Source organism: Maniola jurtina, chromosome 22 (assembly GCF_905333055.1).
Source record: "Maniola jurtina chromosome 22, ilManJurt1.1, whole genome shotgun sequence".
NCBI lineage: Eukaryota > Metazoa > Arthropoda > Insecta > Lepidoptera > Nymphalidae > Maniola > Maniola jurtina.
In genome coordinates, this window is record NC_060050.1 from 9,382,591 (window position 1) to 9,398,631 (window position 16,041).

General features: G+C 38.1%; 1 protein-coding gene across 1 annotated transcript in view; it reads right to left on the minus strand.

Moving 5' to 3' along the window:
• Nucleotides 1–4,895: 4,895 nt before the first annotated feature.
• LOC123877107 overlaps nt 4,896–16,041 on the minus strand; it is a 48,625-nt gene continuing 37,479 nt past the window's right edge. The window contains exons 4-12 of the mRNA XM_045923613.1: nt 12,731–15,913; nt 11,205–11,230; nt 9,806–10,107; nt 9,216–9,384; nt 8,368–8,522; nt 7,904–8,000; nt 7,338–7,441; nt 6,713–6,771; nt 4,896–6,064 (exon numbers count right to left, since the gene is read on the minus strand). Coding sequence (XP_045779569.1) covers nt 5,938–6,064; nt 6,713–6,771; nt 7,338–7,441; nt 7,904–8,000; nt 8,368–8,522; nt 9,216–9,384; nt 9,806–10,107; nt 11,205–11,230; nt 12,731–15,913 — 4,222 coding nt within the window. The 3' untranslated portion in view covers nt 4,896–5,937. The remainder of the gene's footprint in view (nt 6,065–6,712; nt 6,772–7,337; nt 7,442–7,903; nt 8,001–8,367; nt 8,523–9,215; nt 9,385–9,805; nt 10,108–11,204; nt 11,231–12,730; nt 15,914–16,041) is intronic.

Here is a 16,041-nt window from a genome sequence, read left to right on the forward strand (position 1 = left end):
GTTTAATAATATTGTATTTATATTATCAATTTTGACAAGCAAAATAAAGCCAAAAATAAATAAAAGATATTATCATAATTACGGTTACTTCATCCGTATTTAAGTAGATACTTAGTGATTTTTATAATCACTGTATTATAAGTAAAAATAAAATACTTTTAAAGCTGCTGATTCAAATTTATTTTACTTAAAATAAATTTTAATCAGCTGCTCAGTGTTCCAGATTGATTTATGAATAATAAATAATAGGAGTGATAGAGCAATCTGATTAGATTGATCACATTGAATACCTCTACGATAAACTCTGGCACACAGCATAGAGTTGCCCACGCTAAGGCCGCTGTATTTCGTATTAGGTATATCAATATTGATACCTTTACTGTGAGCTGCGGAGGTAGCTGCATGCCTGACGGAATAAGCGAAAAAAAAATATAGAAGTATTATATTTTTATCCACTGACTGATACTGTTCGTAGATACCGATTTATGCGGACTCTTAAATCTTACTATTGTAATGGGGCATTTTTTTTTTTTTTTTTTTCGTAGGGGTTACATTCTATCGATGTATTCTAACAATGTTTCTGCTGGATAAAGTTATCTTCGGTGAATGTTTATTAGAAAGGAACATTTAGGCAAGGTTGAGCTGAATCTGGGTATGACGATCTTGTTAGGTCATGTATTTCGACTGATGTTTGTTAAATTAATATTATTATTAACAATTACACTACGTATCTAAATTAATTTTCAAAATATGGTTTGCACCTTATGTGTAATTATACCAGCATGAGTAATGTGACGTTAATCAAATATTCTAAATTCAAATTGTTATTTGGATTCCAATTAACAAAAATTCTAAAACTATGGACAGATCTCATGGTATAACAACATCAAATCTTGAGAGTGGAGGACGATGAAAAAACAGACGTTACTCTCGAACCTAGGATCAACGATAGAGCTGAGCCATGGCTGTGTTTTATGAACCCATCAAGCTTATAGCCTGACCGGCTAATTCAGATAGACATTTTCATCGGAGTTGACGCTTCATAATATACAATATACCTTTATTTCAGGACACAGAGTTCGTTCTGTCGTGTGCACCTATTTTTTTTTTTTTTTTACAAAAAACTAACCCAACACCATCTTGCGAAGTTGATCATAATATATACAAAGATGACGGTGCTACGCTCCTCTCTACCTAGTAGTACCGTCTTGATAACTTCCATGCAACCAACATAATATGCAATCAACAGGGTGGCTGAAACAGATAATGCATTATCATTATGTCTAAATTGAATTTAGAACCGAACAGAGAAGGCTCTGAAATGGTGGAAACCAGGGTTTTTTTTTTTCCTTTTTGCCAAAACCAACATGTGGTTGCCCTAAGGCTGGTACTATTTATTTAAATACATGTTCTTCTAGTTCCCGTTTCCCTTGATAAGATCTTCGTGACTCCGCATTTCGTTGTTTTTTAAACTAATGTATGAAGCGAACACAAATCTCCTGTGAGCTTCACAGCATAATTATAGATTTTGATATTCTCGTAAGAAGTGGACATCTAACTCCATCTATATAGTTAAATAGGAAAGAGAGCACTTTATTGTCTTACGCAATAAAATGCCTTTTTTTTTTTTTTTTATAGATTCCATTTTCTGAAAACCTGAAAGTCCAAAAAAAAAACAGTCAGTAATTTTAGCTACTTCATATGTTTGACAGATTCAAAACTAAACTCAGAATCCACTGGCCATCGGTGGTCTTCTCACAGCGTGTCGCCCCTACCCTATATCGTTAGCATCCGAAAAAAAAAAAATAATTCTAGACAGTCTATTTTGTCAAATAGGATTGACTGTCACTTCGATAGATTTTTACCATTATGTAAATAATCCTGCAAAGACTGTGTTGAATGCTGATGTGTCAATGCTGAGCTATCTTAGTGATTTGCATTACACAACAAGATATTTAAAACATCTTTCTGTCCGTTTTTGTAGGTGTACCGTATCTACTTACTAAATCGCGGGTAAGTCGCAGTAAGTCATTAACAACGAGTTTTGTATGTAAATTTAGCTCTTGATTGATTAAATATCATTTTTCTTCAGACGGGTCAACGTATTTTTTTTTTTTTTTTTTAATCAGGTAATTGCAATATTTGCGCACAGTAGGTACTCGGGCTGTACAGCTCTTTTTTACATTGATGATAAATCTTAAGAACTCTAAAGTATTTATTGTTTGTAAAATAATTTTAGATAACCCTGATAACTTTTAAAAATCAACTATATCTTGTAAATATATGTTATGTATATACCTAGTTGACAAGTAACCCAAAAATCTGAGTAAATACATAAATCACCGGCTTTAGTACTCGTAGTTTTGTAAAGACGAGAGGCGGAAAGTATATTCAGACCAAAATAGTAAACCATTAAATTGGAATAATTCTCGTTCATTTTAAATCGTAGATACTTTCTATAGATAGGTAGTAAAATCTTTTATAACTCCTAAAAAATAAATCTAACGTGGCCATCCAACTATTCATTGATGTAGCTGTAATTGACCTTAATGTTGTTATGTAAGCACCCACTTTAAGAATTTTTCGTTTAAGAATTTTAGACTTATTATAAGTCTGTTATTTCCATTGGATTTATAATAAAAAATGAAAAGAAGGAAACGATCCTTCACACGAATCACATTGTGATAAGCATAACTTCACTAAACATAAAGTCTATGATATTATATTCAGATGATAGGAGACATGCTGGGTCGTGAGATTAAGATACTGGTTTTAGAAATGGAATCCCGTATCCTCTTACCCACAATAGTATGACTGGGTCCTAAATTAATTGCCATTAGTCCTAAAAGTAGAATGAACGTTCCTGCGGAACGTACCGGGTGCAGCGACGAGGGTCCCCGGTGACACTGGCAGAGCCAGCGGCGCGGCGACTGTCACAGCTGCCGTGAGCACGGTGACTTCGTGGGTTCGTACTTCGTATATAATCGTTGCTCCCGCTTGTTGTATTGCCGGGAGCGGATGCTCCTGGTTTAAAGTCTGGATAGGAGCCGGTGTCGGCTTCTGCGTTGCAGGAGGTTTTCTTGCGGGTGGGATTATTCATATCTTGGCACCGGATCATAATATTACAAGCCCGAATGTATCGGCTAGCTTCACGCTGTATAAGACACAGTCTATTTCTGTATGAGCTGATCTTTAATATTTTTCTTTATTAAAAAAGAATATGAAGTTTTTTCTTGTCATAGATTCGTTGTGCTGGGTATCGCACATCAGTCTGGCTGGATCTTTAATAATAATTAATTTACGGACTGATCACTTTATTCTAAAGAGAAAAAATGAGTGAGAGCTTTCTCATGAGCATATCCGATAAAGCGAAGCGAAGACTAGTTTTTTCTTGACGATGGCTTAATTTTATGGTTGACGTGCTTGGCTGCGTTTCGACAACAATCATTGGCACTAACTCAGGTTCGAGTTGTAATCCGTCTGTACAATGGTATTTTAAACCATTTACCCTTAACTTTTCTATCAGTAGCGAAAGGGTACATCCTTATTAGAAGACCGCAACATAAATGTATAAACTATATGAAGGTATGAAGAAGGTATTTAATATGTGTAAATCTCAAATGATCTCATTTTTACTCGATAATAGCACTTGATATCTCATGATTCATGTAGACACATTTCATTCACAAATAATAATCAAAGTAAAGGTAATAATATTCCTTTTTAAATGTATTCCATCACGATAATATTTTCAAAGCTTTCGGAATTCCAAATGATGTGAAGGTAACATCCCCATGAGATGTACACAACACCGATTGGAAATTGATATCATTCCATTAGTCTGATACGGAAATAGTCCTAATAACTATTCACAATATCATTAGTAATAGGTAATGTTTTACTGTAAATACCTTCATGGTCTGGGCTTCCAAATGACGTGAAGGTTACATCCCCATGAGATGTACACAGCACTATTGGAAAGTGATGTCATATCATCACCAGTGTGATACGGAAATATCAGCATTTCACTGTTAAATACCTTCATGTTCCGGGATTCCAATTAACGTGAAGGTCACATCCCCACAAGATGTACACAACACAATAGGAAAGTGATGTCATATTCTCAGTGTGATACGGAAATAGTCCTTGCAACTATTCACAATATCCTAAGAAATAAATAACATTTCACTGTAAACACCTTCATGTTCCGGGATTCTAATTGATGTGAAGGTCACATCCCCACAAGATGTACACAACACAATAGGAAAGTAATGTCGTATTTTATTAGTGTGATATGGAAATAATCCTAGCAAATTTTCACAATATCCTTAGAAGTAGGCAACATTTCACTGTAAATACCTTTTTATTTCGGGATTCCAAGTGACGTATCATATATATCATATCACTAGTTTGATTCGTAAACAGTCCCAGAAGCTATTCATAATATGTTTAGAATTAGGTAACACGTCTTCACTGAAATACCTTATGGTCCGGAATTCCAAATCACGTGAAAGTAACATCGCCATGTTGTCATATGTCAAGGTAACATCGCAATGCACAAAACATTAATTGCATAGTGATATCATATCACCAGACACTATTATAATAAAACCTTATAACATAAAAATATGTAACAAATAAATAAATAAATAAATCACTATCGTTTTGGTGACTACGCTTTTGTAACGTTTTTTAAAACTTGAATAACGTGGTGATCGGCGAGGCACTAAAACGCGAATGAGATGGGAACGCTCCAGTGGTACCAACAAAAAATACAAAAAATAGAAGTGCAGATTTTCTGCTTTCAAACAAGTGGTAGAAAGGCAATACTTGGACGTATTACTACAATGTATACCTAATCTCAAAGGACGAAGCAATGAGGTATAATTTTAATTGAAATCACTACTTTCCTTACAAATTTTAACAATACACGTTAACAGTACTACTGCTTTTATATGTCGCATGGGTAAAATTAATTTGCCCAGAAAACGGGAACGTAACACCAACTCAAACGACCAATGAAATACGGACCTTATTACTTGACGTTAAGATTTCAAACACAAGAACGACAGACTCTTGCTATCTCGCTCATAATTCGTGCATACAAATCATGGCGGATAGGTAACAACCAATTGGCTCAGATAATTTCGCGCCATTCAAATAGATTTCTGCGCAGGTACATCGATGTTACTTATAAAAGTGGCAGTACTGTATTAAACTGTACTTACCTATATACTCTACTATTTTTATATCTACTAGTACTTAAGTTACTACTTAATTTTCCAACTTGACCACAATCAATGACCTGATGGATGGCATCATAGTTAGGAAGGATAGATAAGAAAGTCGCAGGTATGATATTATGGCTGATTCTGTGTACACACAAACTCTAAACTACAATGACAGTTCAGCTATCCCTTTCTTAATGCCCGTGCGGAAAATAATAGCAATGATTTAAACTTGTCAATATATTCTTGTTTAGAGATTATGTACAACAGAATTAACCAATTGGACAAGAGATCTCTGTTCCGTGATATTTCCTTAGTAGTAAGTTCCACATGTGAAATACAGAACTCCCTTTATGAAACGAAGAATTAGAATAATCCATTGAAATTTCAGAAATTTCCTGCTAGGTACGGATTCGTACAATGTGATTTGCTTCCTCACTTCTAATACGCATTTTCTATTTTTCACGCTAAATATTGGCCAAATAAACCTTCAAAAGAAGCTTGAATAGGCAGCTTCTAGGTAGGCTTGCTCCACCTTAGGCTACATCATCAACTTGTCAAGATTGAAGTCAAGTACAAGCCTCTATTCAACCAAATTACAAATCACAAGAATTTCAAAATACGGGAATAGGAAGGGAATAATGGAATATGAGGAATATCAATTCCCAGGGTAGCATAGGCAACCCCAGAATGGGAGATATGGTCTGATCTAGAAGAGATGTCGTAGATGTCGGGAAAGAGGTCCACGCGTGAGGTCTCGTTCACTCATTGAAGGCACTCGCGGTTTGCGATGGGGCACGATAGCGCTTCCTTCCACAGCCAGGCCGTTACGTGCCCTGAAAAACATAATTTTGTCTATTTTAGAGAAGCAATGGACCAACACTGAAGCATTTACCATGGACATCTACAAAATAATGCCGCTTTGCAGATGTAGGTGGAACAGTTATCGCAAAACAAGTAGTCAGTCTGAGCAGGTGTATAAATAAGTACCCGCTACTGCATAGGCAGGAAGAGCCTTCTACTTTGGCTTGTAGACAGATTTTTGGCCACCTACTTCGGTTTCATCATTCTGTTTGCCTTGGAGACCACGTAAACGAAATGTTGGCGAATAATCAGGAAAGTAGACGGCAAAAGCGTGTAGATTTCGAATACTTGAAGGTTTTAGTATGATTTTGTCTAATATACCGGTAATCCTATTGATTAAGTAGTCAGCCTCTTAGGCAAGAATCCAGGCGGGGCACGCACTTTTAACTTTCAGGGACTATGTGCGTTTTCGACAATTTAAAATATCACTTGCTTAAACCGTTAAGGAAAACATAGTGAGGAAACCAGCATGTCTGAAAATTTTCCAATTTATTCTCAAAGGTATGTGAAGTCTGCCAATCCACTCTCAGCCAGTGTGACCTATGGCCAAGCCCTGCTCATTCAGAGAGAAGATCGAGTGAGTCGACGATGGGTTGATCATAATGAGGATGATTTCTAACCTTATCGGCGTAGGCTCTTCTTCTGGAAGCCAGCAGTGCAGGGAGTACCCCCGCCGCGTCTGAAACAACCGCCTTCTTACATTGGTAAATAATACGTTTGATCACGAGCCTTTTCTTAACCAAAATTATTTGTACCACCATGATTCTTTACGATTTGACTACCAGTCTAAGGTCTTTTGCACGCAACATGTTGTTGTATACGCACTATGCATATAGAACAATATAAACCTACTATGGGATACATAGTACCTACTTGTATCCCATAGTAGATTTATAGTCAAAGACATCGACATCAGATCCCAAGTTTCGACATTTTACATTAATTCTTCAGGTCCTTAATACTATTTTAAAATTTGTTTTTTCCTTAAAATTGGCATGATTCTTTGAACCACGACATAGTTTCTCTATTTTTCTAAGGCAAAATGCAACATGCTTTGCATGCAGCGTCATGCATGCAATGCATGTTGCTGCATGCAGCAGTCGCTGCTGTACCATAGCTAGATTTATTTATATTAGATTTTTAGCACCTGTTTATCTATGAATCATGATTCATAAACATGTGTAAAATCTGCCCCATGTCAGAAAAGTTTAACGTAGTAAGTAAAGAATTATGTAGAACTCCTACCTTGACAGAGCTTCGCGTTTTGCTCCGAGAGGCGCGGTAGGTGTGCAGGTCAGGCAGGAGATCCGATGACTTCTTGACACTCTTCGACGCTACGATTGAAGAGTCTGAAATACGGAAACAAATTTTTTACTCTATGCATCGCATTCCTTAATGCTGAGGGTTGTGATAATGCCAGGAACCAGGAATGTACTTTAAAAAACACCACCGCGATTGATAGCCTAGTCATTAATGTCCGCCTCCTTAGATTCCGGGTATGCACCTCTAGTTTTCAGAGTTACAATAAAATGTCACTTACTTTAACGGTGCCAATCCACATTTGGCTAGCGAGGTGGATGCTATGCCAACGTGCCAATTGTTCTTATTATCTCATATAGTTATTACAGGTTTAATGCGTGGCCGCTACTTTGAAAAAAAAAGATGTCCATGTAGGCAGACCGGTTTCCATACTAAAATATTCAAAGCCCTTTCTACCGTCTGGTAGCACGTGATTGGTTGATCAGTCTCCTTCTTGGATCCCGCAAAGTTTCTCTAATTATGCCGCTTTTTGATAAAGTTGTTCTACTGACCTGAAGCCTCTTTCTTCACGGTGAGAGTGAGCCTGCTCGTGTCGTCCAGGACGCGTCGCGTGTGCCCGCTCTGCGTGCATTGCGCGCCGCATTCCACCTGCAGCATGATTCAACCGACTCTATAGGGCTAAGTACGATTCGAATCAATAATACAATATTCAAATATAATCACAGGAGGTGGTTTCCTGGGTATGCAGTATGCACACCTAACTTTTCAGATTTTTTATCGATTAGTTGTCCCTTCACTGCGATTCACCGGATGGTAAGTGATGATGAAAGCGGGCTAACTTGTGTGACAGTTTTATTAACAATGTACTTAGTATAAATAAGTTTTTAAGTAAATGCAAGAATTAACTAAATGTAAGAGGTCGAAATTGCTCAAAATTGACTCAGGGGGTATGAATCCTCTTAAAGTTACTTGCCGACCCCTGGTCTAGCATAAACCATCCCTTATGGTAACTTACGGCGCGGGGGCAAGCGGGCGGCGGAGGAGGCTTGGCCTGCGGGGTAGACGCGGGCGCCGCAGTCCTGCGACACGGGTCGGGGAAGCGCAGTCGCATCTCCACGTCGTTGGGCAGCGCCGCCGGGCACGAACCCGCTACCGTCACCGCCCATTCCCCTGCGGTCACACTGATCCTTTATCTATAGAAAACTGATAAAGTTCGCGCGGATTGCTGTTGGCGTCACGTAATGAGTACCTTAAACTTGCGCAGTAGATGATTTATCGATCTATTCGGTAATAAGAATTAGGTAATGAAAATTCATGTTTTATAAATTATTTGTTGTACACCAAAAGAGAAATACAAACAAACAATGAAATAAACATAAGAAAATTAGGTAGGTTACAATTGAACGAACAGTACCTACAAGAAGTTTCAAAGTGAGATGCGAAGGGGTATCTGCCCCGCCGCGCTATTTGTTCGTTAGCTTTTGCTTCTCGCGCTGTAGGAAAGAGTAGTTCAAATATATACCTACCCATGTCAGAAACATTCTCCTTTGTTGTCCAAAGCTCTTTTTTGTACCGCCATCTGAACGGCTCGTTTGTGATCTTCTTTTTTTAATTATATAGACTAGCGCTTGGCTGCAATCAGACCTGCTAGCAAGTGATGATGCAGACTAAGATGGGGCGCGCTTGCCTAGAAGTTGCCTATTCACTCTTGACTTGAAGGTACCCATATTAAAAGTGGGAGGAAAACTGGTGCCGGAAGGGCATTCCATATCCTATCTATCACCAACGAGCGGTCTATCACGAACGAGCTCCAGATCATACACTTCGACTGGTCTTAGTAGTAAAGCTAAGGCATGTGCACACCTGGGGCTGCGGCGCGTCGTCGTCTGCGCCGCGCGGTGAGCCACGCGGGCGCCAGAGAGCACAGCAAGCTGCCACTCGACTCGCTCGAGCTCCACATCTCTTCCGCTCCATCCTCCTCGCTCCGTCCATATGCGGCTTTCTGCACTCGCTCCTTCTTGTGTGACTCGACCTTTATAACTTTTTTTATTATAACGGATCACTAGGTATTTGATCACAAAACAAATAACTTAGGATCTTGCTGCTTAAAAAATGACAGAGTCTAAAATAGACTACTTCCATCATTCATTACCATACATTCATTACAATATATTGAGTTTTAGTTGATAAAAAAGACGCCGCGGCTTGCTGCCACTCTTTTGCATTTGTGGGCATCACACCTAGGTATTATAAAAAGTATAGGGTTTTTTTTAACTGGGACAGTGTTAGGAAATCCAAAACCATGGGAGATACAGAGAAACTATCTTAGGAATCCAATTTGAAAAACAGACTGTATAGGATTGCGCCTAATTGCAATCACACCAAACAGTAGACGATGATGCAGCCTAAGGTGGAGTTCACTTGCCTACAAGGTGCCTATCCACTCTTCTTACCTTAACTTCCGTTTTGCCCCGTCTTCCACCCAGCACATCTTTAACTCTCGACCTCTCCTTCCTCCGATCTACATCCCCGATAGAGGACACTTCCTCCGAAGAACGTCTCTCGCCCACTAATTTGGACCCCAGTAGTCCATCTTTCTTTCCACGTTTGAGTGTAAAGAGAGTATTTGATTCAGTTTCGCTATAACCACCACGCAATCGTCTTGTAGGTTCATGTTGTGACGATATAGATGCACGTCTTGTTGAACCTTTGGACATACAATAAAAGATTGCACCACGAATCTTTGTATAAGATTAGTTACTTCACTCCCTATAGTTCTATTATTTTTAATGTGTGTAATTGTTATGATACATTGATTGTGTGTGTGTGTTTGTTACTCCTTCACGCAAAAACTACTGGACGGATTGGGCTGAAATTTAGAATGGAGATAGATTATACCCTGGATTAGCACATAGGCTACTTTTTATCCCGGAAAATTAAAGAGTTCCCACGGGAATTTAAAAAACCTACATCCAAGCGAACGAAGTCGCGGGCATCAGCTAGTCAGTCTACAAATGATAGACACCCTGTACTATATATATACTATATACTGATTTGTTAAAAGCTGGTTCTACCTATAATAAAAGAGAATTTTATGCTGTTTTTATCTTGTTTTTGTCTTTGCATACCTACTTTACTGCCATAACACCATAATAAAATAAGACTTTTCTATAAATTTTATGACAATATAAAAATAAACATGTATAAAACACCTAGGCTCTAATTGCTTCGTAGAAAATATAACTTTGTGTATATTTCGCCTTCCATTAAAATATGCAGGTATTACGTGTACAATCTGAAAATTTTTTCACCATATTTGTTACATTCTATCTATGTGTTAACTGTCATGTCAAAAATGACATTTGACACATACAGCCAACATGGCGAGTACTTTCTCAGTTAGTACGTTATGTAATTAATTTTTGATATAAGTACGTTATATAAGTAATTGGTGGTCAAATAAAACTGTTAAAACAATAAAATTACAAGCGTGTGAAAACTTAATATTGTGGCAATGGTTAACTATGAGTGCCAGCAAAAACCATGGCTGATTTCTGAAAATTAAACTATTTTAAGCAGAGTTTACATTACGAATTTAATAGCATGAAATTAGTTTCATGACATTAATTTCATAAGCAATTTCACGTGTAAACGTCTAATTTCGTGCATATTGAAATTAGTTGCGTGGCATTAATCTCAACATGCATGAAAGTAATTTCGTAATGTAAGTTCCGCTTTAGGGACCTAAATATTTTTGTGTAGACACTTCAAACAAATATAAAAAATAAAACTACGTTCTAATTCCAATATTATTTTATTCAGACCACAAAAATATACTTCTAGTCTACAAACGGTGCTTGCTCGTGCCTCTCGAAATGCTGTGACGTAACAAACAACAATGTTAACATAACTTTGGTGTTCAAAATGTGATATACAGGATGTTATATTTTTAACTGAAAAAGGAAGAGGTTTTCAATTCGTCTGAATCTTTAATAGTAAGACAATTTTCGGAACTATCAGCTATTAAATTAAATAACTTACAAAAGTATTGAAATCAAAATTAAATATTGCTCTATCTTTTAAGTTTTCATTCCTTTTTGCAGATATCGGTTGCTACGTCGATAGACGAATAATGTGACCTAACTCTGATGGCACCGACGAACGCGACCGACATCAGCGTTAGAGAAATGCAAGCCTAATCAAAACCAATCTACCTACAGTATAAACCCGAATTTCTAATGATTCCATCATTAGCAATTCGTTTTTAATGAGGAATTTCTAATAAGCGAAGCTGAGTGAAAATCTAGTAAAACATAAAAAATATCATCAAAGTTTTCAAAGATAGCAGTTGTCTAACATCTAGGTATTTTAAGAGTTCTTAAACAGATAAACAGAAACACCCTGTATTTTCTATCTTACAAAATACATTATAATATGGAACGTAACTATACAATTTGACGTAAGCGATATTGCACGACGCAAAGAAATGCTCTAATTAACTGACATGTACAAGGATGCGGCAAAATCTGTGCTCATATCGCAAACGAGATACGTTTTTTTTTTAACATAGTAAGATCTATATACAGATGGAAATAGCCTTTTCATGAAAATTAAACGTTCTATAAGCCTCCAATAACTAATATGTATGAGGATTACTCTTTGAGCGGATTGTGTTGGTAGTCAATTTTGCGCCTAGAAAAGATGCTATACAATGCCGTAGCCATGTCACGGCATTGTAGATATAGCACGAATTACTTGATAGCATCCTCCAATTTGAGAGTAGTTAATAAAATAAATAATCCCAAAATTTACTCATTTTCCAAAACAAGACCATGTTGTAGTCAAAATCTTTTTTTTTATTGTATAAAATAGGCTTGCACTAGAGGATAATCATGTCTTATGAAAAGCAATGATGAGATCTAGATTGAAGCGCGCTTGCCTAGATGGTAGTTATTCACTCTTCGCCTGAAAGCAAGTGGCAATACCGCGTGGCAGGAAAGACGGACGCCGAAAGGGCGTTTCAAATCTTAGCGGTTCGTATCAGAAACGTTGGACAAGCACTTCGCCAAAATGAGAATCAAAGATTGCAAAACTATTAGTCTGTGTTTTAGGTGGTAAGACTATGTTGCTAACAGATACAGGTCCCCGAAAAGTTATTTAGCTACTCTGGTTTATTACTTATTAATCTTATTATAATTATTTATTAACGCAACAGACCTACATTCCAAATAATTATGAAATGAGAATATAGGTAATATTAAATAATTATTAAATAAGAATGTAGGTATGTTAAACCATAATACATTTAACTATAGGAGTTCACTAGAACAATTTTATGTAAGGGTGTAAATCTCCACTTTGGGCGTATTGGTCGGAGCTATTCTACAAATATGGTGGAAGCTGTGCGGTGAGATAGCAGCGGTGCGAGAGTGCGCGGGATACCTTCTTCCTCCCGCCTCTGAGGAGTCACTCGCTTGGCTTTTTGCTGCTGCTGGCTTAAGGGCGACTGATAATGAACCTTTTCCTTCGTCTCCGTACTGGCTATCCGAATTGGGCTGGTCCCTGCAGATTTGCGAATCGGAGACGTCATTGCACCTACACTAACTTGCGATCGATAAGGATCGGCCATTGGAGATGTCCCAGTATTCCTCACATCAGGAACTCGCGACTCCTTCGACCGGTATTGAGTCTCAGGCGATCGAATTCTCCTTTCTTCCTGATCAGTGGAATGTAATCCTTCGCTCAAACTTGGCGCCGATGCCCTACGGTTATATGAGTCATCAGTCGATTCTATACTTAGACTACTCCTTTCTTCTGGTATGATATCGAATACGTTTTTGAAACGTAAAGAGTTCGATCTGGCACGTGTTTCAGAAGGCACGGAAGCGCGACGGACTGGCATGTCATAGGCGATATCATCGTCTTCGAGCACATCCAGTAACATATTGGCTAGCAGGTGACTCGGCTTACCGTTTCTCTCTCGTGAGAGGATCGGTGGAGTTATTCTGCTACCATTACTCCTTTGGCTTTTCTGGGGACTGCCTTTATGTGTCCTTTGAACTTTTTCGCTAACAGGAACGGGAATTCTCGACTTTTTATTCCTTGAGCTCAAATTATGGTTTTCATCTGAGTTAGTTGTGTCAGAATTTTGCGGGCTGTTCACATATTCAAGTATTTCGAGAATTTCTATACATTTATTCCCATCACGTATCTCAGATTTCTGATAGATTCTTTTCGGAGGGCTCTCATCAGTCGATGAATTTGAAGTCTGATGGGATTGAAGGGAAAGTTTCCCTCGAATAAGACGTTCTCCTTTACGATGTGCCTTATCAAGGTTATCTGAACATGAATGGGAAACTATATTTTTGGACAATTTGCGAGCGTTCCTGCTGTTGTTATTTTCACTGTCTTTCTTCCAATGTTTTCTTAATAGATTTTCATCTGATTTAGCGGCACCTAATTTATTTGACCTTTGACTTATACGCATACATTTATACTCATCTTGCGCAATTTTTGAAATAACATCGTCAATAAGTGCATTTATTATGAGCATGCATTCTTTTTCCATTTCTTTCTTAGATTTGTACACTTCCTTTTGATTTTTGAGATTTTCGTTTTCAAGTTCCCTTTTGAGTTGTTTTACTTTACTTCGTCTCGCACATTCCATACGCATTTCTCTTTTCCTATGTCTTTTGAATAACCTTTGTTTTATGGTTTCTGGCATATGATCAGCTACGGTAATATTTTCTTTTTCACAATCACAATCATCATCTTTTATTCTTATAAAGAATGCTTCACCTTTCTCTTTTGGGGATAAACTTTCGTTTTTATCGGCATTTTCTGGTAGTAAATCTAAAACATCTATAGCCGAACGCACTAGCTCACTTCTTTTCATATTACTATTAGACCTTCGAAGGAAAATTGATCGTGGTGAGTTTGGATCATCCAAGCTATCTACAAGACTTGTGCAATCCGAACCGAGAATTTCAGCATCATCTGATGACGAAGTGTTTACCTCCATTGATTCTGTGTGTGGAAAAGCGGAAAACCGTGGAACAATTGCATTGTCATCATTTTCTTCGTAATAATTTCCTGCACCAACACCACCTAATACTTCATATTCAGAAGAATTTCTTTGTGTTTGCACTTCAATGGCATCATTGTTCAAGAAAGAACCTCCGTTGTTGTCTATGAATACATCTACATTTGAGATTTCAATATGCGAGATGCTCGGCATAGGTCCGTCTGGCGAGTTTATATCTGGTTCCATACTCTGAAGTTCTTCCTGAAAGAGTTTTTGTATTTGTTGTAAGACCGCTTTATTCACTGTTTCACTTGGAATATTTAAGAACGGTTCTGCTTTAGGTTGATCGTTAATATGTATTGTGTCGTCGATTCGTAAGCTCTCCGCAGATGTAAAGTTATTATTTGTTTCTATGCTTATTGCACTTTCACGAATATTGCTGCTACAGATTTCACGTGGATTGTTACAATCATCACGTCTGTTATCACTCTCATAAAGTTCCTCGTTACCAAAAATGATTTGATTATTTGACGTTGGACTCAAATGTACAATAGTGTTAACACCTGTGTTTTGAAGCTTTACCTTTATTTCTTTTTCAACTATACTCATTTTTCTATCATTGCCAATCGAGGCATTCATTGACTCTAGTTGATCTGTCAATGAATTGAGACTCTCTACCAATATATTTGAAACATACTGATCTAAATCTATATTAGGTGGCGGGGGCTTCTTGTGATTAAACAACTGTGGATTAACCACCTGATTTCGGACTATCTGTGGAGGTGATTTTTCAGGCGACACACTTTTAATAGCCGGAGGTGGTCTGATATCCAATGTTTCCGATACAACAATTTCTAAAATATCGTAAGGTGTGTCTATCGTCAGTGGTTTATTATATGGTACCATATTACTTTCCTCATTCTCAGCGCTAACAGATCTTTCACTTACTCGACCATCAATGTAGTCGCTTGTAGAAATCTGGGCGTATGATTCTGAACCTCTGTATCCGACTTCTTTCATAGTGGGCATCGATGTTGTGAAAGCATCTGAGGAGTCTGTAAAAGATCGATCGTCTACATGGAGTATTGGACTATCCACTGGGGTACGAACGATTCTCGTCTCTGGCATCCGTCTTGGCGACATCTCTCTAGGTAGTGATACATCTGGTATTGGATCTGTGCAAGATGAAGCAGCTCGGGCTGGTGATCCTGACGAGTCTGAGTTACGGTCTCGAGATGTATCTAAGCGTAACCGACGTGGTGATGTATGCAGCTCAGAGTGGGAAGCATCGAGCGACCGAGTTCCACAGGGAGCACAAGGGACACAGGGACATGCTCTGGCAGGAGATGCTCCTGCACGTCCCCAAAGGCGTAAAAGCGCAGATTTGCGCATATGTTCCCTTTCCCTTCGTGCACCGTTGCCGGCTCGAACACCGCACCACGCGCAAGAAGCTCGCGTTCCTGATGATGCCTCGGTAGCGCTCCATCTGCCAGCATCATCACCCTCACCTTCTGACCGTTGTTGGGCTAATCGATATCTGGAATAAAAAAAATGTTTGTTTGAACATAATAATATCTAGATCTATACATCCATTTAACAAAAGGGTAAATTGCGATTTGGTTGATATTGAGGCGGTGCAATAACTAACTCTCGGTTATTTAAGTA